The sequence below is a fragment of the Lutjanus erythropterus genome, chromosome 13 (assembly GCF_056507025.1).
Source record: "Lutjanus erythropterus isolate fLutEry1 chromosome 13, fLutEry1.hap2, whole genome shotgun sequence".
Lineage (NCBI taxonomy): Eukaryota > Metazoa > Chordata > Actinopteri > Lutjaniformes > Lutjanidae > Lutjanus > Lutjanus erythropterus.
This window is the reverse complement of record NC_139329.1, coordinates 6,041,445-6,069,125: the sequence shown is the minus strand read 5'-3', so window position 1 is coordinate 6,069,125 and position 27,681 is coordinate 6,041,445. Positions and strand designations below refer to the sequence as shown.

The following is a 27,681-nucleotide window of genomic DNA, read 5'->3' as shown; positions in this document are numbered from 1 at the left end:
TTGAAACCAAGTTTTCTATAACATTAAATATTCATGATCAAAGTTAAAGTTTAAACATGTTAAATCATTATAAATTTAGTAGTTTAACACTGAGTTCATGTGTTTCAGCAGACTGCGTGGGTGTGGATTAATCACATCTGATTGACAGTGGCTGGAAAATGTAGCTAACAAACCCACAACCATCACCAGATTCTGATTCAGATGTTGCTTAATCTTGATTGGCACACTGACGAATGTGACGTAACTGTTTTCCAACTGAGCGCCGCCCATTTCTAAAAGCAGAGACAAAACAGCCACAGTCATCTCCCTTATCAGAGTCGACTGAGAAAACAGGATTTCAAAGCCTTTAACAGGAAATGATGTGCACTCACTCAACACTGGACAACACGTAAATAAAACTGGAATAGAAGAAAATGGCTCCTGTTTTGACATTGAGAAATCAAACCGATTTTTCTCAAGGTGGCACACGTCAAATGTGTTGTTATTTGCTTGCAGTGCTTACATATTAACGTCCTATTAATATAATGTAATATTAATGTCCTACCTGGTTTCCTGGGTGCTGTTGGCGCTGTGTGGCTGGCTTTTAGTTGAGTCGGAGGAGTTGGACTCGGAGTAGTTGACGGAGGAAGGGGAGGAGGAGGTGGAGGAGGAGGCGGAGGAGGACACGCTGGGGTATTTGACGCTGCTGCTGCCAGCGCCACTGTGGCTCTTTGACTTGTTGGTGGGAGTCACCCCGTTACTGCAGGTCGGGCTGTCTGCTCCTGTTCGGAATGAAAACACTCATGTTGTTTCTTACAATGACGGGGAAAATCATTCTTTGTGGTGGCTGTTTATAGGCATTTCCATCAATGTTGATGGCTACATTTACATGCACACTAGTTTTCCACTAATAGTCAGAATATGGGAATAATCTAAATTTAATAAAGGTCATGTACACACACTATTCAAGCTGGATATTCTGAATTAGGCCTTATTCTGAATGGAGCATATTCTGATTGAGACGTGGGATATGCTGGTATTATTATGGTTTTAGGAGCAATTTTTTGGACATGTAAACAGCAAATTCACAATATGTGTCTCAGTTGGGGTTTTTACAGCAGTTTGTGACATACAACCTCTGCTGCCCTGTGCTGTAAATAAACCAACTAGTGAACAGTTTGCAAGGCTAGGGTAGAGATGCCTGCACAAAAGAAAATCTCAAATTTGTTGTTGGGGGTAGAACCACACCTACTTTTCAAGACTATTTTAAATATTTTATATCAACACATTTTTGAATATGCAGAAATATTGGACTGCTGACCTCTTCAAGAAAGCAGTTAAATGAATAAAAGTAAAGAGCTTAGTAAAAATATGGTCTTTTTCAGAATAAGGTCAAAAAAATTTTTGTGCGCATTTAAACATAGCCAGTGTATTCCTCTTCAAGAAGGATGAGGGATGGCTTGTTTCAAATATTCAAAATTCAAAGTGCAATATGTGCAAAAGTTTAAAGAATATTTAAAGGAATTATAATTCCAGTGTAAAATGCTCAATATAACTTAAAGATCCAGTGTGTAAGATTTACAGAGATTTATGGGCAAAAAAAGGAATATAATATTGACGTATGTTTTACTTACTGTGTAGTCACCTGAAAATAAGAATGATTCTGTTTTTGTTACCTTAGAATGAGCTGAAGAAGTTCCTCCTCACACAAGGAGAGGATCAAAAGAATTGGAAAGAATCTAACAACTAGATGCCACTAAATCCTACACACTGGTCCTTTAAGGCAGTCACAACTGAAACCATTACACCCGATTGAATAGAAAAAAAGCTGTTTTGCTTCTTTTCTTCTTTGAACTTAAAATAACTCCACACAGCTGACATGATGACGGTGCTGTAACAGGTCTTACTCATGTTGTAGCTACTGCTCACGACACACGCTGCTCATCTGTGTTACTGTGACACATCTTTCTGAACTACATATTGCAAGCTTACTGACACTAAGTATCGGATAAGCACAACCCATAGAAAAGTTAAGCAGAGCTGAGCATGCGTACCTCCGCTGTGCAGGTGTGTGTTGCTGGCTCCGTGGCGGGGGCTGAGGCTGGGCGAGCCGGGGTAACTGTCCTGGGACTTGGGCGAGCGAATGGTCAAGCAGCAAACCTCACTGTCTGTACCGTTCACCATCTCCACAAACTGACGACACCTAAAAGCCAAGTCATACTGGTGTTACTGGTGTTTACTGGAAACATATGTTTTTCTAGCAAGAGGTACCACATGTTTCCCATCATCCATGACATGAAAAGTGGTGAAAATATTCTAAATACAGTGTACGTTTAAATTGCTATTGATTTTTTTGTTGATTTTAGATTTATTTTTTAGCCTCCATGTTGGCACTCCTCCAAATGGGGGCGCATTGATCAGCATCCCCTGTAGGTAACAATCTGACTATGGATAAGTACCTCATACAACCCCACTTCAAATAATCTGAACCACCCCTTTAATCTCTAAAAGGCGCTGACTTACTTCAACATGAATAGTAGGTTGGGGTTGTGTTCTAACAGGCCGGGATAAAGCTGCTGAGTAGCTTCTATGGCTTCACCCACTCGTCCTGCCAGCACCAGCTTTTGTATTCCTAGACAGAAGAAACAGGGTGCTGTTTACAGTATATTGATGAGAGGAACCATGTTAGACCATGATAGAGGACAGAGCATCATTCAAACAACGGCACCGGGTCAAACAACACAGTCACAGTATCTAATTCTGGACAACTTCTGTTTACACATTTAGTCAATATCTGTAATACAAAGTAATGATAAAAATAATAATGATAAATCTGTGGTTGGTGTGTTTACTCACTTTGTCTGTTCTTTATAGATGTCTGGTCCTCTTGTATCATGGTCTCTGTGGCTCTGGCGAAGGCTGTTGCGGTGGCACAGTACCCATGATGCACCAGGTAGCTGGACACCATACTGAAGACAAAACATGGATGAGTTTGGTGATATTCTATTGTATTCGTTCACCTCTAATACTTCCTGATTTGGTATTGGAAAGGTATATGTGTGTGAGTGTGTTTGCGGACGTGCGGGGACTGAGTCTTACTTCTGCAGGACGGCCTGCCACTCCCCCAGCCTCTCTCCTATGGGGAAGCGGGCGATCATGCCGTGGATCTTGGCCCGCCATTCGCTCATGTAGTCTTCGATGTCGAAGACGAACGGCTGCTGGCCAAAGTTGGCGTCTACAATCTCTCCCGGAGTTTGAAGGCCCACAGTGGGGTACAAGTTGGGCTGGAAGATATTAAAGAATAAAAATATATCAGTTTCTGCATTGTTTTAAACATCTTGAAATACCTTTTTAAATACTGAATGGCATAAACATTTATACTTGTGTATTAGACCAGTTATTACAGTATCAAGTTGCATCGAAGTTGCATCATATTAATACAATAATAAGCTGTATGCTGGTTATTAGTGGCAACAGAGTTGTTTGTCAACTGGCAGCTTGTGGGACTGGGACACTTAACATTGCAATCAGACCCAAATGCATATGAGAACATGTTCACAAGTTCTTAAAAACATTGGTTATGGAACGCCTCAGGTTATGGCTTGTTAAGTTGCTGTAATGGAAAACTGTCGTTGGATAAACAGGCTGGCTAACGGCACAAACTGTAAGCTGGCTTTTTACTAAGCTGTCATTAGATTACAGGGTTCAGATGGACTTTGGTCTTTTGGTATGTGAATAAACCAGAAACAGGGTATAAAATTAACACCAGCACCCAGCTGAATGCTGTTTAGGTTTGACAGTGGTTGGTAACTCCATCTGCTCTTACAGCGACTGTGGCCAGCAGCCAACTGTGATTTGGAGTTCCTGTTCTATTCTTAAAACCTATTTGGCTGGTAAAACCGTTAAAAAGTGGCTTTTGTATGTTCCAGCCACTGCGGCCACTGGACAAAAAAGAAGGTTAGTTTCCAACTCAACTGCCAACATCAGCTAAAATTAGATATGGACCTGCATGGTCGATATCCAGTTACATATTATTACATAGTTTGTTCCTAGTTATAGGAATGGTATGATAAAGATCATATGGAACAGATATCATAATAACGGCTTAATGTGTAGAAGTGTGTTGCAAGTATAATTTGTTTTGGATAACACTGCAACTTTTCCTCCAAAAACACACCAGGACAATATTTTCATGGCTGCCAAGCTGCACCAATTAAACTGATTAGTTGTCAACTATTAAATTAATCACCAACTATTGTGATAATTGACTGACTGGTTTTAAAGGAGAAACAAATCCAAATTCTCTAAATTTAAGCTTCTTTTCTTTTGTTTCTGGTTTCTTTTCTCCACTATATCAGTAAATTCAATATGTTTGGTTTGTGGACAAAATAAGACTTTTAATGTCATCTTGGGCTTTGGAAAACATTTTTTAAAATTTTCTAGCATTCATGGACCAAATCAATGATCAATTAAAAGAGAAAATAATTGATAGATTAATTGACAATGACAATAATTGTTTGTTGCAGCCCTGATGACAACGAAAGTACAGCAGTTTCATAAGAAAAGGAAGCAGTTGCAGAGTTTAGTTACATCGTGAAAATGATGCTGCAATGATGTGATGCACATTCAGAATGATGATACTTACAGGGAGGTCTGTGAAGGCAACACCTAATGGATAAAAGGACAGACATTTCAAGTTAAAGCACACATGAAGATGTGGAGCTATAAATAATAAACTATCCATCAATACATCAATAAATTCACGCACAAAACAGAACATATTCACCAACCTAAACTGATGCCATTTTTGGTGTAAAAGCAAGTGTTGTTGATGAGGTTAACGCAGCAGCCAATCACGTCCCCTGTTGTGAATGTTGGGCCGTATGGTTGGCCCGTCCCAGAGGAGCAGAAGGAGTGGCCGTCATCTCCATGGTAACCGTACGAGTGCTTGTCCCATCCTAAAATAGGACAAGGATTAGGATTAGTTTTGTTATTTTATACTTGACCTCTTATGAAAAATGTGTTGTCAGCCAAACAACGCTGGGAGAGCGTGCGTGTTGTTCTACAGCGTCCTGTTCGGTTTAATACTGCGCACACCCAGTGGGTGCTGCTCCGTACTGACAGTTTCTGAAGCCACAGGAGCATCTGAGGTGAAGTGCCTTGCTCGAGGTCACACTTAACAGTAGCTGCTGCTGAAGGAGAGGAGACAGTTACTCATTGACTTCTGCTGCTCAGATTTTCCCATCTGACTACCACTGCCTGCAGGGCTTCTCATGAAAATTCACACACACACACACACACACACACACACACACACACACACACACACACACACACACACTTTCTGACTCTTTGGCGGTGCAGTGCTGTGAGTGACCAGCAGGAGGATCTTGTCTGTGTATAGAAATTGGTGAGTCACTGCCAACAGGAACAGCAGCACAGGAGCTGAACCAGGAGACACCAGGGCAGAGAGGAGGATGTCATGATTTGCTCATTAAATTCCCTAATTTCTTGTTCCTGGTGACAACCGATGCATGTGAATCTAACTGTGAGTCATTTATTCAGCCAGACTGTTAACTTACTACAGCTGTAGAGTGAAAAACCCTCCTTATTCAGTATCCTGCTATTGTTGCTATGCTAATATTTATTTAAGTTTGTAATTTCTTTAGAATTTCCCAGGAAGTTTTCTGGAAGGAACTATGTCATGTGGTACAAGTGACAGGGTAAATAGAGACCATGTTTAAAGCTACCACGAGGAGTTTTTAGCTGGTTATGAAACAGTCTAAATTTAATACTGATGTCTATATATGACCTACATAAGCAAACAAGACCATCCGCAAGAAGATCTGCCATTTTTGTGTGGTTATTCTTAATGCCTGGCAGCAGGTTTTTTTTTTTTTTTTTTTTTTTTTTTTTTTTTAATGAGCCTGTGTCTTTATTTAGGTCTTTATTTTTTACATAATATTTTGTGGTTATTATGGAAAGAATAACCAGAAATCAAGACTGCCACTTTTGTCCACAGGGGCATCCAAAATCAATAAAATATGAAAGTTCTTTGTGGTAGCTTTAATAGTCCTTTTTCACAGCAGACAGTGTTATTGTCATACTGTAGATACAGAAATGTGGATACCTCAGAGACTGTTGCTGAATGTGATGCATCTGCATGGTCGCCATATTAGTGTGGATGCAAACATGCATGGTGTATTGACAGATGCAGATTTCACCAAAAAAATCAACTGTAAAAAAGCTTAATTCATAAAGGATTTCTGCTTTGTTCTAAATGTGAAAAATTGAACATGATAGTGGTTAATTGTTGCCATCAAATTCAGTTACTGGGAGTGATCTTATCACCTCTATGCCAAAACATTAACTGTCTGAATAGACACAACTTCCACTGGGAAATGCAGGCTCTGATCTATTAATAGGCAATGTCAAGAGTAAATCATTTAGAATTTCAGCTTTTGTGAGTTTCTCACAAAATTAAGATGTTTTTATATTGCTGTACAGCTGACTGGCTGCTTGTTATTGTATTAATAATTATGTAAATCATAAAAATAAACAAGACTATTCTGGACACTTGCCATGACACAAACATTGTAAATCCTAAATATTATATTTTTATCTTCGGTTATTCACTTTAAACACTAACACATACGGTGCAAGTTTTAGAGAAACTCACAACATCTGAAATTCTGAACCATTTACACTTGCCTGTCAAATTACAAGATATCAGATCAGTCTATAAACTGTTGTTATGCACTTGCTGATATCGATGGCAGCATTTTGGGCTGGATTCTGGTACACTATTATTAGAACATCCCTAGTCTAAAGAGGTTCGAGTATAAAATAATTTGCAAAGAAGTACTACAACAAGTTTAGGAAATCTGTTTATTCTCCTACTTGCTGAGAGTCAGATCTCTTATTTTGCTTGGCAACCTTTTGATGATGACAAGACTCCTGTACATCCAGCCAAGAAGTAGTGCAGAGATTAGGGACAGTTGTAAAAGTTTTTCCCAAAATTCAAATACAGTCACTCCACTGCAGTGATGTGCTGTCAGGGTAGGTGGGTAAGCAGTACCTCACCAGAGATAAAAAGAAATTTTGAGATTGATCATTTATTCATATTCATTTATACAAATGTTTGATTATATTTTGATTTGTTAGTTGTTTTATATATATTCTCTGAAACCCGCTCTAGCAAAGGCTACCATTGTTTTTTTTTACTGGTGAGTGAAGCAAATCTACCAGCCACTTGCACATTTTACCAGCATTTGACTGGTGGCTGGTGCTAATTTTGGACCCCGGTCACAACGTCCCAGTATCACCAGCCATCACCTCATGTGAACTAACCTGACTGCTTGTTTGACACATCAGTCATTTCTATTTTTAGGTTACAAAACAGTGATCCTGATAATACTTGGTTAGATTCCTAGACATTTGATCTCAGGACAAACAAACAAATAAAAACAAAAGCCTCACACTTTAGCTGGTAATTTTGTTCAGGAGTTTCAAATGTGGCTCCTTTTTTGTAATCAAGAAGCCCAATCTAACTGAGTCTGTGCGGAGTGATTCACTCTAGCTTGTTTCTGATTGGAAGAATTCAAGATGTTACAACTGTTACAACCGTCCCTGGTCTCCCCTACAGGATGTAACCCCCGTAAAACCACAAATGTTTTTACATTTTGGATTAAACAAGTGAGACATAATGTGTTAATTAGTGAGCTTTAGAGGAGGTGGTAGGCAGATTTTTTTTTAACTTTGTACTTCAGGAGAGCTAAGCTAGTCATTTCCCCATATTTTTCAGTCCACCCATGCTAAGACATAAGAGCAGCTTCTCATCCAACATTGACCAAGAAAGCAAAAAAAAAAGTCACAATTCTTTTAACCATCGTTGACCACCATTCAACATTTTCAGCATATGGAGAAGAAAGTTTACAATTTTAAATGAATGACGCATAATTAGGTAATTACATTACATGGTTCTCTGAAGGAAACTTGCCAAGAAATTGATTAGAAATTACAAGGAAATGACAGACTCCCCAAACAGCTTTACCCTACATTTGAACACTTTATGTGCTTGTATGTTCTCTTAGGTTTTTGCAATAGAAACCATCCAGTCCGCTAAAACATTTCACAAACATCAGCATGACCCTTCAATCTGAAAATGAGGTTGTGTTTTCCAAGGCTGTCGATGATCTCAGTTCTAATTTTATGTCAGTGCGTTTCACCATCATTCAGCAATCATTCTTTTCAGTTGATACAACCTCAAAAAACCACTTCAGAAGAAACAAAAAAAGCTTTGTGTACCACAAGTACCACAGAGCAAGAAGTGCTAGCAAACTGCAAGATGAGCAAACAGTATAGCCTGACCTCAAATAACCCTTAGGTGTTAACATACCATTTGTGAAGAGGCAACTTAAGCAGTCTCTACAGGGTTATATGTGTCCAGTATTCATCCTATCCAGAATATATACTGACACCATTATTGATCTGACACCAGACAAACTGCTGTGTCTCCCCAAAGCTAAAATACAACCTCAGGAACATCATTTTAGAGAAGAACGGGAATGACTTTCTGCCCCTCTTTGAATGTAACATCTCTAACAGAGAAAACAAGACAGGTCTCCGGTCCAGTGAATCTAAAGCAGCTGACTAATGTCTGCTAAAACATACAGATTGGATCTGATCCACAAAGATCATATCATTGTGATTTCAGTGCAACAAAGAGCTGACAACAAGGCAGAAATGGGAGGGTCTGCAGAGTGATTCCTCTACAGCTGCATCTGCGAGATTCACTTGCAGTTATTTGCTTGTTAAGTTTTACGCTAATCCAGTTTCGCAGGAATTCCTCTTCCTCAACTGACCGGGCTGAAAAGGGACCTGGAACCCGATGGCGTTCAGCTTCAGCTCGCTGATGCTCTGTCAGTGTCTCTACTCAATCACAGCCTGTCTGTCGTTGCCAAAAAGCAAAGCGGAGTTAGTGAAAGTAGGTCATGGGTGAGCTGAGATATTAGATGCGTACTTGTATATGTGTATATGTACATCTGTGAGCATGTAATTAAGTGTTAATCTCAACCAAATGTGTTTGTTTTCATCTAAATGTCACGTGCATTGGTGTGTTTCTTTTAACTTGAGTGCATAATGTTCTGTCTCTGCAGGCGTTATTTTGTGCATATGTGCATATACTTCTGTGTGTGTGTGTGTGTGTGTGTGGGGAGGTATTAGATTAATCTGCTGACAGGGATATTGCCTCTAAAGCCAGGCTCACTGCTCCAACATGCTAATGAAATGGGCAGGCCTCCACAGCAGGATCAGACACAGAGGTCAGCAGTGGAGAACAGTGTACTATTAAGGGACACACACACACACACACAAACACACACACACACACACACACACATGCATATGAACACAACTGAATGCACCAGCACATACAGTGCATGTGCAGATGGACAAAAAGTGTGCACAAATGCCCACAGCTGCCCAGGCGAGCGGGGACGAACACAAGTACACTCCAGAGACGCAATCAGTCAGTCCAGGACACACATGGATAAATCCACAGAGTTCGGGACAAACACACACTGGCACACAGACACACTCAGTCAGTCAGAGTTAAGGCAATCAACAATAATCTGTCTACCAGGGCTACCGACCATCTGTAGTAGAAACCTAGCAACCAAAAATATTTTCATAACATGTGTGTGAGCAGGTTTGGAAAACATGTCCGTCCATGCAACCCTGTTCCACGCTATTCCAGCCTTTGTGTGACATTTGACACATGTGAATCAAGAAGAGAGGAGAATAGATGATCTTTGTGTGTGTGTGCGTGTGTTTGTATGTGTGTGTGTATCTAGAGTCTGCTGAACTGGCCACCCCAGTGTCCACAGCATTCCACAACCCTCGGCCACTGGACAGATCTTGACCAGTCAATAAGCAGGTCAAATGGCCCCAGCCAGGGCTAGAAGCCCCGCAACGTGATTGGCCGGGGCAGAAGAGTGGTCTGATTGGTTGGGAGAGGCAAGGGGGCTTTATTCAGGCTCTCAGCTGCTATATGGCTACTACGCTTCCTCCTAAATGATTAGAGATTGCTGAGCCATTCATAGATATCACTGTGTGTGAGAGAGTGTGTGGGAACGTGGTGGGCAGGGGGCTGAGGGCACAAGAAGAAACATGAAAAAAAAAAACAAAAAAAACATTCAGAGTCGAATTGAAGAAAACAAGAGATTCATCCCATCTGTGCTTGGAGCTCTTTTTCCCCAGTCTAATTTACTCACATTAAAGGACCAGTATGTAGGATTGAGTGGCAAGTGGTGAGCTTGCAGATTGCAAACATCTTCTTTCACCCTCCCCTTCCAAGCTTGTACAGTGATTGCAAATAACAACAATTCTTATTTTCAGGTGATTATACACTCATGAAAACATAGAAATGAATATTATATTCCCCATATTCTGTCACTAGAGCCAAGTAAATCTTACACACTTAAATTTTAATAAATGACAGAATGATGTGACAATCTGCATTGCCACTGGCAAATAACTAACACAGCAAACAATAAATATTAATGTGACAGTAGACAAGGGCCTGATGACTGTTGTTAGACTTGTTGTCTTATTAAATCTTTATAGTAACACCTTTGTTCTCTGAATCCTGGCAGTGGACACAGTGCTCATGGTCTGAATCCAACGTCAGCTGCTCTGTAATTTGGTGTAATTTAACTGAGTTTATTTTATCTTTCTCTTGGGAATCTAAACTAGCATTTCTTACGTAGTGGTTATGTTTTGTTTATGTTTTGTTTTGAGCTGAATTCTGAAGAAAGCCTGCAAAATATTTTCCTTAAGCTGCTGACTTCACTTATCAAAGTCAGTTTAGTCATCATGACGCAAACTACTCAGCCTGTGAAAACAGTTTTATAATGTCATCTGTGACTGTGGAGAAGCTTCGTCATTGATTAAACAACCCTGATGCTGTCACAGTGATGTCACCTTGGTTATCTCAGTTTGGGTGTGGAGACAACAAATTTATTTAAAAAACACTAGGTTACTAGGTATAAGGGCCATGGAGTTTGAAAGATGTTGGACCTGACCGCATATGAATATGTGGCCCTACTGAATTGTATTTTGGGAGGTGTAGGATGAAGGAACCAGTGTTTTTGGAGCTTAAAGGTTCACTGTGGAGCTTTTGACCACAAGTACTACTATGTTGTTTTTGTATCTGGCTCTGTATTTTGTTTAACTCATGCATGCATGTGGGCATCCCAATACACATTTCTGTTGCCAGCTAACCACTATTCTGCTGATGGACAGCTGGTGGCTGTGCCAAGCCAATAAACGTAAGAAGAAGAAGGAGAAGAAGCTAACTTGCTAAAATGAGTGTAAACAATACACTTGTACTGTCCTGAATACCATTTCTGGGCTTTCCAAGCTTAAGTGAGAATACCCTGGGAATTTTCAAAGCTTCTATTATATTCTACACTTTGCTGTTATTGTAATTCTAAGTCAATGAGAGATGAGGACAGGAGGGGAGACATCTGCCACTGTGTATTCCATTTCTGCTTCCAAAGTCTCAAAAGTAAACTTAAAAATGAGTGAGCGAGTGTTGAGCAGTTGTAAGCTTGTAGAGACGGTGGAGCTCGCGCTCGTTACAGCCCCCATGGTGGGCATTAGTGCACTGGGTCAGACATCTTCCTCTCCCCTACTTTTTGTTACTTTCCCCTTTATCAACAGTTATGCAACAGCTAACAGCTAAAGTTAATTGTCATGTTTAATCTGCAACATTTATAAAATGGCAGGAAATAGTGAAAAATGTCCATTCTAGTTTTTCACAGTCCAAGGTGATGTCTTGTCTTCTTTTGTTAGTCTAAACCCAAAGATATTCAACTAAATATGATAATAAACAGAAAAGAGGGAAACCTCCATATTGAAGAGGTTGAAAACAGCATTTTCTACCATTTTTGCATCAAAAAATTATTTTAACGTTCAATATATTATCAAAATATTTTAATGAGAGAATTCTTTTTTACCACTTGCCAAGTGAGTTGTCAGATTTACTTGCCTAAAATGGCAAATACATGGTACTTGGCATTTTACTTGCCCTGGGCAAGCAGATAAGCCTTACTGATGAGCTCTGGCACAGTTTGAAATATTACAAAAATAGACCTTGCCAATATGTTATAAAGAAGAAAATGCAAGTAACACCTTTATCAGACCTCAAGAATACAGACAATGCATTTTGGTGAGTACCACACACTATATACATAACTTTGTTTTTGTTAACAATGAAACTCCACACAGCATCTACACTGCAGACTAAAAGTCAGGATATCTCTGCCTCTGATGCACTGATTTTGACCAATCTTTTTTTCAATCTTTATGAAAGCAAAATACTAAATTGCTTGAGTACATTCAGTGTTTCCCTTGCATACAAGATGCACAGGATGGCATACTGACGTCGTCAGCTTTGGTCACATGATGAAGCAGGCAGTCTGCAGTTCACATGCATTCAAATTTTTGTTCGCTCACTATATTCAAGATTTCTAATAAAGTGGTCATAAAAATAAGTTGTGTAACATACGACCTTTGCAAAACGTTAGGACATCATGAACTCAGTGTGCATGAAATGCAGATCAAACAGAAATCATTTATTTCTGATTGAATGCATATTTGGCATAATTCTTTGCATTAAAAGATTGTTTTGGATCACCAGGCCAATTACAGGGGAGAAAATGACACAATATTTTTATCTTAATTTTGGGCTTATGGTTCAAGTCCACCTCCAGTCATGTTTTAGACAATATAAGATGCTCTGCAAGAAGTCATAAGTTGTCTGATATGTTTTTTTTTTTGTAAAATACATTCAAATCCCTTGCTAAAATGGCTTACATATAGCTCTACACCTTGCCTTCATTTAGTATTCAAGGATTCATGAATATGCAAACAGTCCCTGCCCTGTCCATACACCCCACAACCCATAACCCCCATCCTTACAACTAAGTAGCTGTGCCTGGCTTCTCCTCTGTTTTGCTAGCTAATCACAGTTACTAGCTACATCTGGATTCTCCTGTGGGCTGAGCACCACCGCTAATACGTAAAGCCCCACCCCTTGATAAACAGGATTGGTTCCTTATGTTTATGATGTCATATACCCAGCCTGACTGGATCCGTTTTTTTAAGACTGTCCTTGTTCACTGCAGTTTCAAAGCAAGAAATATTCAGACATGGTGTTTACTGCTTATTTCGCTCCTGATATGTCTTGTAACACAAGAAAAGCACCACGTGGACACTAAAGCGAGTCTTTTCCATAACTTCATTCAGCTGTTAGTAATCCAGTAGGCCTATCTTTTTGTAGTTAATCATGTGAGATTGTCAATAGAATCACACACTCTGTAATTTAGAATTCAAACAAAACTACAGGTTTATACCAGCAGGTTATTTTTGGCAAAGATTGTATTGTGAAACTGCTTGTGATGACAGCCTTAGATATGTGAGAGACACAATCACAAGTATTCAAAAGTACATATTCTATCCATTTAATTTGGTGCTGGCAAAGGCTCGGGCCCAAAGATATGTTCTATGTAAAATACTGTTTGAGCAATCTATCATTACAAAGTGAGAAGCTATGTTTGTCTTCAGTCAGATTACTCTGAGGTCAGACCGCAAGCCGGAGTCAACATCATCTGTCACTGATCCATATGACTGCTCAGTGACATGTCCTGACATGTTCTTTCTGCAGCTGTCAGACTGTTCAGACTGAATCCACAAACCACATCCGATTACTATAGCAACGCCACACATCCTCATCTTCCCCTGCTTTCATCCCCAAATCTCATAAATGTTGGCACTTCTCCAACTGCTTTCACTTATCCACAAAATCCATTTCTTGTCACTTTCATCTACATTTAGATCTTGCCTCCACAAACTCCACACATAGAGATATCATCCATCTATGCCATCTCTCCCCGCTACTCCAGCACCAAAAATATCCACGGCCTGAGTGAGAACAATGACGAAGTGCTAATAATCAACCCCTTCCCACTGTTTACGTTGTTGAATAAGAGACCTCACTGATCTGTGATGTGAAGGCTAAAGTATAGCATCTACACAGCACTGTCAAGGCCTGATTGAAATCTGAACCAATGGGGTCGTAGGGCTGAAGCCGTGGGCCAATAAGTAATTAGAAAAGCCCAGGGTCAAGGTTTTGGCCAGCCCCACCAGAGCTGCTTAATTGTACTGTGCAGACTATCCTGTGTGGAACCACAGTTGAACAAAAGCAGAGAGCGCTGCAGGGTGCTTTTCTTCTCAGCCTGCCAAAGCACTGGTCCGATTCCATTACTAAGTGTTTGAAATTCTGGCTCTGGCCCAGCGAGCCGATGTTATTGCTGGACGTTGGCATGATGAAGTGCTCGCTATACGCTCCATTCATGTTGAGTAACCTTGGGAGTCCTCATTTCACCCCATCTCACTGATTGCTCCAACCGCAGACTCTGCCCTGTTGCTCTACCGTCCATTCATCTATTAATTCCAATATCCACCCACCCATTGAAACATCCTTAAATTAATTTCAGCATTGATTTATCAAACAAATGTCCATCCTCCCATCTATCCCTCTACTGTTTATGTCATGCTGATATTATTCATGTTACTCACCAGGCAGTCTGTTCATGTTGACTCCCTGTGCGGACAGGCCGATGCCCATGTACCTGCACACAAGAAGAGAAAATCAAACTGCAGTAGATTTCATACAGTACATAGCAAGCACATCTTTAATCACCTGAGAGTTTAAACTTTTCTGTGATTTCTCAGGTTAACTTTGAAAAATATTCAGCTAAAGCTCTGGATCATATATTAAATAGTATCAAGCAGAGGTAACTTTGAACACACAGTCTTTGATCTCCTTTCATATCCCAAATGTGCGGACTAGTAATGGCAGAGTCAAATGCCTCCAAGGCAGAGTCAGAACGTCAGAAGTGACAGCGAGAGTTGAGCGTCAGGGGTCAACAGTGACATCATAAGTCCGTCACACGAGGATAAGCGCTTGGCCTGCATCCTTTTCATGCAAGCAAACTTACGAAAGCCCAGCAAAAACCTTTTTGCTCAGTTGGACGAGTCAAAAGTGTTGTCAGTTGAATGTGTTTGGCATTGCCTCAGCTCGCTTTGGCACATGCTGATGTCATCACTCAAATCCCAGCGATAAGTTATCTCTTGTCTGAGCCGTACGGACGGCCTTATTTACAAGTTTCCTGCTTCTTCCTCAATGACATCCAGGATGTAAGAAGAGGCAAAGACACTGCTGTCACATCAGTCAACAGGAAGAGGATTTATAAGGTTTCAAATAAGTTGAACAAAGAAAGTGGCAAGAACCGTTATGCAGGGTAATAGCTGAATGTCCATATATATATATATATATATGTATACATACATACATACATACATACATATATATATATATATATATATATATTTCCCCAGCAATTGTTCATTATTCAGTTTGCCATTTTAAAACAAGACAGTCACACAGCAGTGCTTTCAGCTAAATGCTAACATCAACTTAGCCAGATTTTTGTTTCAATGATATTTTTCCAGCTTTATTGCTGAAACCAGGGATGTTAATGATCACTGAGCAAATAATCACTATTAAGATTTTAACTGATCAAAAATGTATTAATTGATAATTGATCGACAGTCTAGAACAGCGGGATAATTGCACTTCTTATCACTTTGTGATGTCTGGTAAAGTCATTTGAATCAGGAACCTTAAAAATTTGAATTTTTTTTTCACTTATCAATTATTAATGTCTAATTGATTAATGGATTGTTAGCGTTTTGTGTTATGGTTAAAGGAAGGAAAATGCACATATTACTTATGAGAGAAATACACATATAAGCATTGGAATAGGAAGTGTGGGGTTTGGATTAAAGAACAGCAGATCTTGAGACAACCAAAAATGAACATGGAGGAGAAAGGGGATAAGAGTTGTGCAGACCCAGCTTGGACTAGGAAAATGAAACAGACAAAATGAGACTCAGGCTGTCCAAGCATCGGGAAATCAATAGAGATGCACGGACTGCAATTTTCTTGGCCTATTCAGATTTCTGGTTTTTATGGGTCTGACCTGTCAGTTTTGTTTCTGGCCGATTCCGATTTTCAGTCTTTCTAAGAACTATAATTGACAGAATACACAAACATTTTTGTAACTTTTCTGTAATGTTAAATTAAATTGGATGTTTATAAAAAAAAAAAAAAACACTTACTATTAAATAATTTTTTTTTCTCCAAAAGCGACCCAGGTTACAGCCAGGACTTGTATTATTATTAGATTATGATTATGTACCAGAGGGAAGTATGATCACGGGAGATCTCATAGGAAACGTGATTTCACATGATCTTGTAGTAGCAGGTGTAAACGAACCAGACACAGACATGGTGCAATAGTTTGCTGTAGTAAAACACTACAGTGAGAAAAACAGAAGGAGAAGTTAAATGAGTCTGGAGCAGAAAATGTTTGTGAAGTCGCATCAACACAGGTTGTTTACTCTACAGTCAGAACAGGTGGTGACATTTTAACTGTCAGTCTGTGAACAGCAGTCTGCTGCATTACACTGAAGAGCTAGAAAGTTTACCGTTGTTCAACAACACCATCAGCTGTTCTGTCTCCTTGCAGACTGTCTGTCTTCTATTTATCCTGTTCTAGAAATCTATTGCTAACACCGACTTCACACAAGCCTGTGTCTAACTGTATGTGGCTGTGACCAGCACCGTTGGCTGTGATGTTACTGTCTGTGTTGCTGCAAGCATGACGTGATCATGGAGGGGAGCAGGCGTGTGAATATGACCGGTACACAATCAGATATGTGAAGCTGACCGCCCGGTCACCGGTCAGGGATGGTCATGTGGGTCTCTGGCCGGCTGATTGGTGCATCCTTAGAAATCAGACACATCTTAAGCTGTGGTCACACTATGTGACTTTCAAAATCATCAGATTGCTGTACTGTTCACACTACACAATGTTCTGCCTTGTCATTGGGTATCTTGAAGTTGTTGTGCTTTGCACACCTGACTCATCAGCAACAGAAGGCCACACATTACAATCATTAAGATTTTTCTGTAGAATCCAGTCCGTCTGCTCTCTAAACTACATTTTGTCATGTCACTGACCTATCTCCATAGTTTGAACTACTTTGTAACTTCACAACTACTACATCTACTTGATAATTACCTTTTGCTCATTATTTTTCTACATTTGGCCTTTTTTGGCTTCTGCTCTGGTGCTCTTCCATATCTCTCTCTGTCTCTGACTCTCCCTCTCGACTCCTCTTCTGCAACACACAGGACTGTGGCAGGACGAGGGGAGACGGACTCTGTGTTCACACCAATCATGATCTGTGCAAAAATGCTGGATGGACAAAGTGTCTCAGATGTTGAGTTTTTAATGTTGCAGAGAAATCTGTAATATACTTAGAGATGCACGGATTCCAATTTTCTTGGCCAATTCCGACTTTTTTAAGGGTCTGAACTGCCGATTCTGATAGTCAGTCTTTCTAATAACTATAATTGACAGCATTCATAAATATTTTTGCAATTTTTCTTGTAATTGGATGTTCATAATAAGACACTGACTATTTAATAACCTACTAACTAACTTCATAACTTACTAATAACATTTTCTCCCAAAGGGCTCCACATTACTGCCAGGTCTTATTATATTATTATATTAATTTTGTGTACCAGAGGGAACGTGTGATTTCATGTGTCAGATTTCAGATGTAAACAAACCGGAGACTGTCATAAAGCTTTGCAGTGAGAAAAAGGAGACACATCAACACAGGTTGTTTATTCTTCAGCCAAAACAGGAGGTGAGACATTAACTGTCAGTCTGTGAACAGCAGTCTGCTGCTGGCTAACATTAGCCTGAAGAGCTACAAAGTTTATCACTGTTTGGTGACACCGTCAGCTGCTCTGTCTCGTTGTAGACTGTCTGTCTTCTCTTTATCCTGTTCTTGTATTCTGTCGCAAACACTGATGTCATCCAAGCATGTTTCTGAGTGTGTCCTGCTGTGATCAGCGCTGTGGTGGGTGTGGTATTACGGTCAGTGCCTGCTGCACGCATGACGTGACCATGTGCAGAGCATGTGTGCAGATATGACCAGCACAGAATTGGATATGTGGCGCTGACCGGTCACTGGTCAGGGCCGGTCACGCTGAAAATCGGCCAGATCCAGTCTCTGGCCGGTCGATCAGTGCATCCCTAAATATATTTACTGCAATTTATCATAAAATGACCACATGTTACCAAAGATTAAGCTGAAATACTCGACTCTCTGACAACTATGCTCCAGCTGTGGCATCCTCTTTTAAAATTCATATTTCAGGAATGTTTTTGCATGTTTATTTCACATTAAGTAGAGTTTAAATCAATGTTCAATGTTGGCAAAATGAGTAAGCTGCTGTTAGCTTACTCAGCTGTTAGCTGCTAGATGTTTATAACAGTTAAATTGAGCAATATGATCATGGAGACTGGAAGGCAGAAGGCAGGCAGTGACTGAACTCCAACTCCAGAGTGTGTATTTTCAGAGCAGTGGGCTTTTGTTTTCAGGATGATGGGCTTTAACTTTACATTGACAGACAACTGAGTTATGAAAATCTGATGAACTTACAGTGAAGAACTAATCGTTACCTGAGCTTCCCTCGAGTCTGGGGAGGAGGGGGGAAACAACTTGCTTCAACCATAGATCGTATATTAAATAGGGATTCACCCTGTTTATTATAAAACATCTCTGGCTCCAACTCACTATTTAGACTGCAGTGTTCATTTTTGGATGCACAACTGCTACATATTGCTGATGTTAACCATATTATCATCACCATTTTGTTGTGCTGTTTGCATTCAACCTCCACAAAATCAAATACTGCACTACAGAATTATTTGGGTGCACACATGTATATGTATATACCGTACAAATATAAATAATTGTATATATGTTTTTGTTTTATTTCATTACATATTTTATCCTTTTCTATTCTGAAATGAATTTTTTGTATATAAGTTACATGTGTGCGTAGCATGAAGGGACTACACCTTTCATGTCACTGTGTTGTGTAATGATGAATAAATTGCTGTGTTACCTTAAAGCTTAGATACTGTTTCCAAAACCTGTGACACAGAGGAAGTCTGAGAACTGACTATTGAAAGTTTTGAAGTCCAAGTTCAGCAGTCATTATCATATTTGGGTTTATTTTGGTTTTTAATTCCAGTTTCAGTGGTATAATTTGGAAATACATGTAGAGTGCATGTTATTATAGTGAAATGTTACGGCATGACTCATGCAGTATTTCCTGACATGCAGCTTCCATCTGCACTGTAGGAACGAAAGGAATGTCCATTTAACAGCGTCTGCGATGGACTGTATGTCATCATTTCATGTTGCAAAGTTGTTAAGTCCCGCTTCTGGTCCAGTGAACCAGACAATCACACTGCTGTCTGGTGTTTCAACTCTAGCAGCTAAGTTGATTTGGACAGCTCTTCCATTTGAAGCTCAGGTAGTAGTTACACACACAGACACTCCCACATTGCAGTTGTCTTTTACACCGCAGTTATGTTCTGATCGCTCCAGGGACGGTTAGCAGAATATTATACAACCTGATACTTTTATGACTTTTTTTTTGAAAGCTTGGAATTTAAGCACCTGACAAAGTAACTGCAGTGTCACAGATCAACAACCACAGCAGATGCTTTAGCTGTGGGGCAGTAATGTGGCTTACTTATATCACATGGCTTGCTGTATGACGCCATTTTAAAGTGAGAAGCCATCCTTCATTTCATTCATTTTCCCTGCACCAGGCTTCTGCAACTGAAGACCAGTGGGCCAGATCTAGACCTTCGATCATTTATAAATACATAAAAAATCACTGTGATTTAATTTAAATAACCTGCTAACATTCTTAGTTTATGTGTGCTTATATTGTTTATTAGAAAATCATAATTTTATTAGAAGGCTAGCCCATCCATTGGTTGTCTATTGTCAAGCTCAAAGACACATATTATTTTAAAAAGTATTTAACTCAAAAAAAAGATGTTAAATGCAACACTGCATCTATAATTCTAACTTATATAAAAGGATTGTTTGTTTTTCTCCTGCATTTTTTGTACACGTCTTTTCCAATTGTGAAAAATAATAATGGAGAAATTACTTTCTACAAAAATAATTGAATATGCCTGCCACACACAGTTAAACTTTGATTTTTCTAAACTATAAGTTGTTCATGTTTCATGAACATGTTTCATGTTTCACACTCAATTAATTGTTAACTGTTTGCTGGATTCACTTTCTTAAATTTAAGGATTTGCTGCTTTTCTTTGTAATTTATGATAGTAAGAGTAGCTGTAATAGACAGCAATTCAATGCCTTTTTTTTTTTTTTAATTTTATAGACTTAATCATTAATCAACTACCATATTAACTGATAAGAAAAATAATTGTTAGTTGCAGCCGTACTTCCAGAGACTCCAGAAGTCAGTGTGGGTAAATCAGGACAATAGTGAAGAAATCCCTTGCTGTTAAAATCAGTTTGACTTCAGCTTTAAAGATGGTTCTGTTTAATTTGGCAACTATTTCTGGCTGCTATTTTTTTTCTATATTTTCAGTTTTATATTCATGACACATGAACACAACTTAAGACACAAAAAAAACAACAGACTATAATATAATAAAAAAGAGAGAAAAAAGCTGTCAGACATATATAAAGTATTAGTTATTTGTAAAGCATTTTCAAGATGTTACATAGTCAGATATTACAAGAGTACAGGCCTGGATTGGTTTAATTGCAGGGAGACACTTGGTTAGTCAACAGAGTGCAAACAATAGTGTAATAAAACTTTGAAACTAGATGTGGACAAGCAAGTTTTGCAGAATTATGGCTTCATAATCTGCCGACAAATTACATTTCTCCGATACTAATTTGAAAAATCTATCACCCAAACCCCTAAAATGGTTAAAAAGGATGTACATTTGTAATGTCCTATCCCTGTTTCTGGAAATAACTGGGACAAATGACACAGTGAGATAATTCTGGTGCAGCTAAGATGAAGCTTTTGATTTTTCAGCTACATGAAACCAGTCAGGTTTTGCCCCTCAGATGTGACGAGCCAGGGCTTGTTGCTCAAGCTGCCAGTTTTCAGTTGTAACGTCCTTCTTTTCACTGACGCAGCAGATGAACAAGAGTTTAAACGTCTAACACTGTTGATGCAACTCTCTGCCGTGTCACTGAAACATTTGGAGAGCAGGACAGCTGATGCAGATATTGGCAACAAGACTGGTCTAACGGAAGTCGCGAGTGACACATTTGGAGGGACTGTTGTATTTGGCAATGAACTTGGAACAGTGATATCAAGATTGCTGTTGTTTTATGCAGACTCAAGGTGAGGGAAGTGCTGCTGGAGCAAGTTCACAAAATCACAAGCCACCAGAGTGACCCAGGGATGTCTGACCTTAGCAAAAACAACCACAAGACATGAGACATGAGCACAGAAAGTACACTCTAGTCAAGACACATTTGGACAAAAATCAACCATAGAACTACAGACAAGCCGAACTAACACACTAAATCAATTTGAATTTGTGCTGACAATTTCACAGCATATATTAGACTTTTTAGATAAATTGCTATAATGCCTTAATACATGAAAAAACATGTATTGGTTACATCAATTGTCATAAAGCCATCTATGTGTAAAAAATTCAGCATGTAGGGTTTAAACTATTAGACTGATAGCACACTAATGTTTAAGTGAGCGTGTTAGCATGATAACATTCAGCGTCTAATGTTTTGCATGTCAGCATGTTAACATGCATGTAGTGAGCTTGATAAATGCAATTATTTGACATTTAATATGCTAACATTTAGCATGTTATGTTTCCCTGATAATGTTCAGCTTGTTTGCATTTTTTATTTTAGCTAAAGTTTTACATGTTCCATTTCCATGGCAATGTTCAGCATGTTAATATTTTTCATTTAGCATGTTAATGACATTTATATCAAACGTGACGTTGGCATGCTACTATGCTATGTTGACATTAATCTCAAAGCACATGAATTCAAAGGTTTGTTTAACATGTACCTTGTTATGAGCAGAAGTGGTGGACAAGTGGTTCTGTTCGCTAAAAATGAGGAGACACTATCATTCATCTTCTGCAAATCCTAAATTTCTCAAAGTATTTTCAGAGCAAACTTATCAAGACTGACTGACAAACCTACGCTGCCATCGTTTGACTTTAAATTGAAGATAAATGAAACTGCTGCTTGAAAATGACTTCTTGATTGTTGTCAATAGCTAAACTTTCCAAATAGGTACTATGCTTGCTAATGACATTAATTGCTGCACACCCTTGCCATTGTTCATTTGTCATTTTCTGTTAATTCAGTTCACTTTCAGCTTTCATCAAATAAAAAAAACCTCTTCATTTGCACAATACTGAACGTCTTAGCAATACTTGGTTGAATGACAGACACCGCAATTATAAACACAACTTTTCTGCTCCAGACTGCAGCGGAGTCGCAGCACAGAGTAGCAGGAGTCAGATCAGATTTCAAACTGATGAACATTTTACTTTTAACAAATATCGTACCTCGTGCGATTTGAAAACTGCAGAAAGCCATATTGCAATGTTGATAAAATTTCAATTAACTGCGGCATGCTAGCTTTTTAGATTAATTAACTAATTAATCCAAAAAGCCCCGTTTGCAACTATTCTGGATTCTGATCAGGAGACAGCAAATCTATGGAGCCTCATGGTGACAAAGTTGTGTGCAAGTTAGATGTACATACTGCATAGACAGACCAAACCAGGAAAACACATATGAATAAAAAATAATTACAAATTCATTTTGATTTATTTCAAAATATACTATTTCATTTTAGAGCTTTTATATGGTCTATTTGGCATATTTCCAACCAGACATTTTGGCCATTTATGTTTTCATCTGCTGGACAGCTAATTAAATAATCAGTTAGTTTTTAGAGTGAACATTTGAACATTTTTTTGGCCAGTTTTTACTTAACGTGAGCATTATTTTGCAACTTGCATGTGGATGTTGGCTACAGATGTTGGGGTCAGTGTGGGGGATGTTTGATAAACCTGGCAACTCAAAACTTGATAATAAACCAAGATGTGTTTTGTTCAAAGTAAGGGTTAGATTTAGGTCAAGAACTTTATTCTCTTTGGAGTGATTATTGCTCTAATCAATTTGTATAAAAATTTTCATTTAGTTTAGGGGCTGTGAAAATGTTTGGAGTGAAATATTGACCTACTGACTCCAGGCTGGGAAAAGTTACCATAATTCAACAGGACACATGCAACAAAACTTGAACATAGTTGTATCTGCTTACCCATCTCGACCTTTGCTGACTATCTTGACTTCAAAGTAGTAGATCCCACAGGCAGCAGGGATTGGGTGTGTGGCTCGCACTGATGCTGCGTCCTTGTGGTTCTTACCATGGCCTGCAAGAGGAGAAGTACAAGGTGTACATGAACAATATGTTAACATCATTTTGGCCTGTAGTGCTAATTATCCATCTAGACAGTTTTAGTGTGAGTTGCTGAGTTTTGAATATCAACCGTAGAGATGTCTGCCTTCACTCCAATATAATGGGACCAAATGACACAAAAATATATTTGAAAAATTCAGTGTCTTGTTCCAAAAATCATGAGCCAGTTACTCAAGACAATCCACAGGCCTTGATGTGGATTGTTCTTGGTTGATTCTAAAGTAGTTCTAATAGATTCTCCTACAGAAAGAAAGTAGTTCCTGTACATTCTATTGCAGAAAGAAAAGTAGTGCTGGTTGATTCTAAAGTAGTTTTGTTAAATTTTACTGCAGAAAGAAAGTAGTTGCTAAATGAAACTGCTCACAACAAGCTCTGTGGATTCTTGAGGAACTGCCCTTGTCTTTTCATGGATTCATTCACCTGACTATGGCAACAAACACCAGGTTTGGTAGATCTGGTCCAGTGGTAAAGATAGGGCTAACATAACACAGCCTGCCAGCTGATCAGAGTCTGACTGCCCTCTGTACAGGCCAATACATAGCACTGGAGGGGTGTCACTTGTCTTATGTGTGAAGATATTATGTTTGGGCCTTGATTTTACTGATTTACTGTACTTTGATGAGATTTATTATTCTTATTCTACATTTGCCCAGAGCTGTGTTTTATGAACAAGCTCCTCATTGTCATCATTTTCTAGGACACCTTATTAATCCACATATCAGAAAGTCATATCTAAAGCCCTTTTTACACTGGCCAAAAAACCTGCCAGCAGTGGGAAAGGGTACAATCAGCATTCAGGTCTTTATCACCTCCAGCTCTGATCGGTAGTGATGTAAACATAATATCCAGGTGGATGTGCTAATTTTGGCCATAGGAGATGCCCGTTTTCCCATGTGATGCTATGACATGCATTGAAGTTCCAGACATGGCACATAAATAACCAGGGACAGCTTTTTACAGTCGGAATCAATGTGCAACATTCTGTGATTTTGTTCTTCGTATCGTGCAAGATGCAACACTGGCAAAACAGCGAAGTGAAAGTGTTTCCCCTGATTAAAACAAAATAAGAAGTCAGGTTACTGGCACTTTGAGAGACACTGTGATATACAGCAACATATCAAAAATGCTGAGTGAAAGAGGCTTCAGTCACAGTCTGAGGCAAGTAATAAACAAATTAAAGTCACTGAAGGAAAAATATCTGTGAGCCCTGATGCACTGAGACCTAGAGAGAAATCTAATCATGGACAGATTAAGCTCAGATAGGACTGATTTTCTCCCAATAATCCATACTTTGGTTGAGGTGACTTTATCTATATTGATTTTGTGTCTGTGTGCAAAATGATAACACACGTTATATACAGTCTGTGGTAAAGATGCAAACAACCAGGTCACAGGGCTTGTGTATTGTTCCTGGACCAATTAAATCCAAGCACAACAGTCATTGCTGACTGTCATACTATATTCAGATGGCTGCTTATGCAATCCTTTGGGTCATGAGAGAGTGAGGTGTGTTGTATAACTGTGATCTACGCTCTACAGTGAACATGTGCATCTTTCTATTACATGGACACACACCATTGACTGAGCTCACCTGTTGTGATAAAGTCACTGTGAGCTCTGTGTGTGTGTGTGTGTGTGTGTGTGTGTGTGTGTGTGTGTGTGTGTGTGTGTGCATGTATGAAATGTAGATAGGCTGTAACCTTAAACGAAGCAGCTGGCTGTCAGCAGACACCTTGAGGCTGTTGCAGTGTGTGTGTGTGTGTGTGTGTGTGTGTGTGTGTGTGTGTGTGTGTGTGTGTGTGTGTGTGTGTGTGTCAGACAGAACGTAGAAGCTCCAGCTGGGAACATACATGACATGATGATAGCGATGATTAAAAATGCTAGCAGACTGAAACTGAGATTAGTGTTGTGGTCTATATTTAACTGATGATATACATAACATCTGCATTTTTAAATTCTATGTAACATTTACGCTTGTAGTGATTTTCTCCTTTATGAATACGACATCATAACATGTCCAGACAGTGTTTACAGAAGGTAAATGTCAGACATCACTATGATATTGAGTTAAAGCACATTAGATTCATTCAATCCTGCTCATTCACTCAGCATATCTACTGTGGTACCCAGGCATGTTATTACATGTTTATTCATGTGACCAGCATGCCTGTGTGTGTGTGTGTGTGTGTGTGTGTGTGTGTGTGTGTGTGTGTGAGACTGTTTGGTCTGATGGCTACAGCAACATTCATGGAGTCTATTTTTAGCTGCTCCTTGTGAAAACGAGTCGTCAGTAAGCCAACAGGTCTCTTTACAACTGCATAGACGGGTAGGAGAAACGGCTACTACTTTTAACAACACCCACCACCCTCTAAACAACAATCCTAAATTTACAATTTTGTGTTTATGAAGCTGCCTAAGGGTTTACCGACCACCAACTATAACAATATTAACTACCACTCCACCATTACACCAACTTACATTCAAATATCAGCCTGATGTATTGAGACAAAACTGTCCTCTGGGAATCAGCACTGACACTGCAGGGTCACACCTTTCAGCTGCTAGGTGACATCAAACGTCTCCACTAGAGGTCACAGATCAAAGGTTAATGTCCTGTTCTTATCCCACAGTGCACTGAGGCCGTGAAGATACTATGAAGCAACAATAAATGTGTGTTCTGATTTTGTCACACTACAGAAATGTGTTATTACCCAGCCAGCCAAGTCTGAATGATTAAAAAAGTCGATGAAATTAGGTCTCAAAATCATGAAAAAATGAGCAGTTTTGTCTGCTCTGAAACGCTGGGGGAGTGTCCACTCTGCTGTCTCAGGGCCCTGTCTTGCACTGATCTAAAGCACAGACAGAAAGTGCAAGACACAAGGGGTGTCCTGCCCTGTCCCACCTCTTGCACCAGAAGCACATAGCGTGATATAACATTGTGTTCATTTTGTATGTTATAGATCATAATTGTTGAATCCTTGTTTTTCTGAATCCCAACAAACACACAGACACAAACACTCCAGTTGCTCCAGCTGTCAGCTGACTGATTTGTTAAAGATGATCTGAGAGCTGTGATCCCATCCTCTATGCCCTTGGCAGGTTCACTGACATTTATTAGGCTTTATAAATCTAAGAATAATTCCTTGTTCACACACATGCACATAGTTTAACATAAATGAAAGGTGTTTTGTGATTGTGGAGATGTGTGTGTGTGCCATATGCAAGACACATACGCTGTTTACTTCAGTATTTCCACAAAATATGTTCAAAGGACACTTTAGTAATCCACAGTCCTTTGTGAGGAAAAAAACTAAACAAATGAAGCCAGTGTGCTTGCTGTCTTGTGCAGATGAATCTACTGTGCCAAAGACTCAGGAAATGCACCTGGTCACACCTTTATTTTACCTTCATTTTTAGAACTCCTGCCCATGGCCACACAGACTAGGTACAATTCCATTTGCTATCTTGCACAAGTGGCAAAATGACAGTTGTCGATATAAGATGACAATGTGCGCAATGGTGAATCTGGTTTGCGATGGGTGTAAGGCAGACCCCCTAAAACACCATTATGACCTGAAAGATGGATGCAGCTTTATTGGACATGTCCAGACATGTTTGAGCCACCATAGCCAGAGGACGGTGACAGGAATGACTGTTAGGGATGGTGAGGGTAGCGGGAGGCGGTGTCATTCAAGGGTCTCATATAGTATTGGGGGACCGAAGCTCCAGCACATCACAGAGTCATGTTTCAGGTCCGCCAAAAAAATCCTGAACACAGAAACTGTAACCAAAAGTCTACTGGCCTACCTCCAGAATTCAGCACTATATCGTTCTCAGTCTTTTCATATGTTTTAAACAGCTATGTTCTAACATATAAAATGTACTTAGGAGAGAACCTTCCCTTTTCATTTGCACACTCTTAAATTGCTTACTATAGCTACGTTTACACTGCATGGTACAGCTCAGCTCGACTCCACTCGATTCAACTCTACTTGCTCTTTCTTGGTTTTTCATTGTGGATATTTCCTGTTTTGTTTTTTTGTTTTTTTTGTTTTTTTTGTATAACGTCAATCGCTGAGTGTGCTAAAAGGTGACATGAAATCACTGTGAGTGCAGACCACTGAGCGGTGAGAAGGAATCCTCACTAAAATCTTCACTTCACA

The 27,681-nt window shown here is 39.4% G+C and overlaps 1 protein-coding gene across 2 annotated transcripts in view; it reads right to left on the bottom strand.

Moving 5' to 3' along the window:
* Positions 1 to 27,681, bottom strand: part of ranbp10 (RAN binding protein 10) — a 46,644-nt gene that overhangs the window by 6,752 nt on the left and 12,211 nt on the right. For both annotated transcript variants that reach the window (XM_084733407.1, XM_084733408.1), the window contains exons 2-10: positions 23,360 to 23,471; positions 14,623 to 14,675; positions 4,770 to 4,937; positions 4,625 to 4,647; positions 3,079 to 3,263; positions 2,836 to 2,948; positions 2,503 to 2,611; positions 2,034 to 2,182; positions 545 to 761 (exon numbers count right to left, since the gene is read on the bottom strand). In XM_084733407.1, the coding sequence (XP_084589533.1) occupies positions 545 to 761; positions 2,034 to 2,182; positions 2,503 to 2,611; positions 2,836 to 2,948; positions 3,079 to 3,263; positions 4,625 to 4,647; positions 4,770 to 4,937; positions 14,623 to 14,675; positions 23,360 to 23,471 (1,129 nt within the window). The remainder of the gene's footprint in view (positions 1 to 544; positions 762 to 2,033; positions 2,183 to 2,502; positions 2,612 to 2,835; positions 2,949 to 3,078; positions 3,264 to 4,624; positions 4,648 to 4,769; positions 4,938 to 14,622; positions 14,676 to 23,359; positions 23,472 to 27,681) is intronic.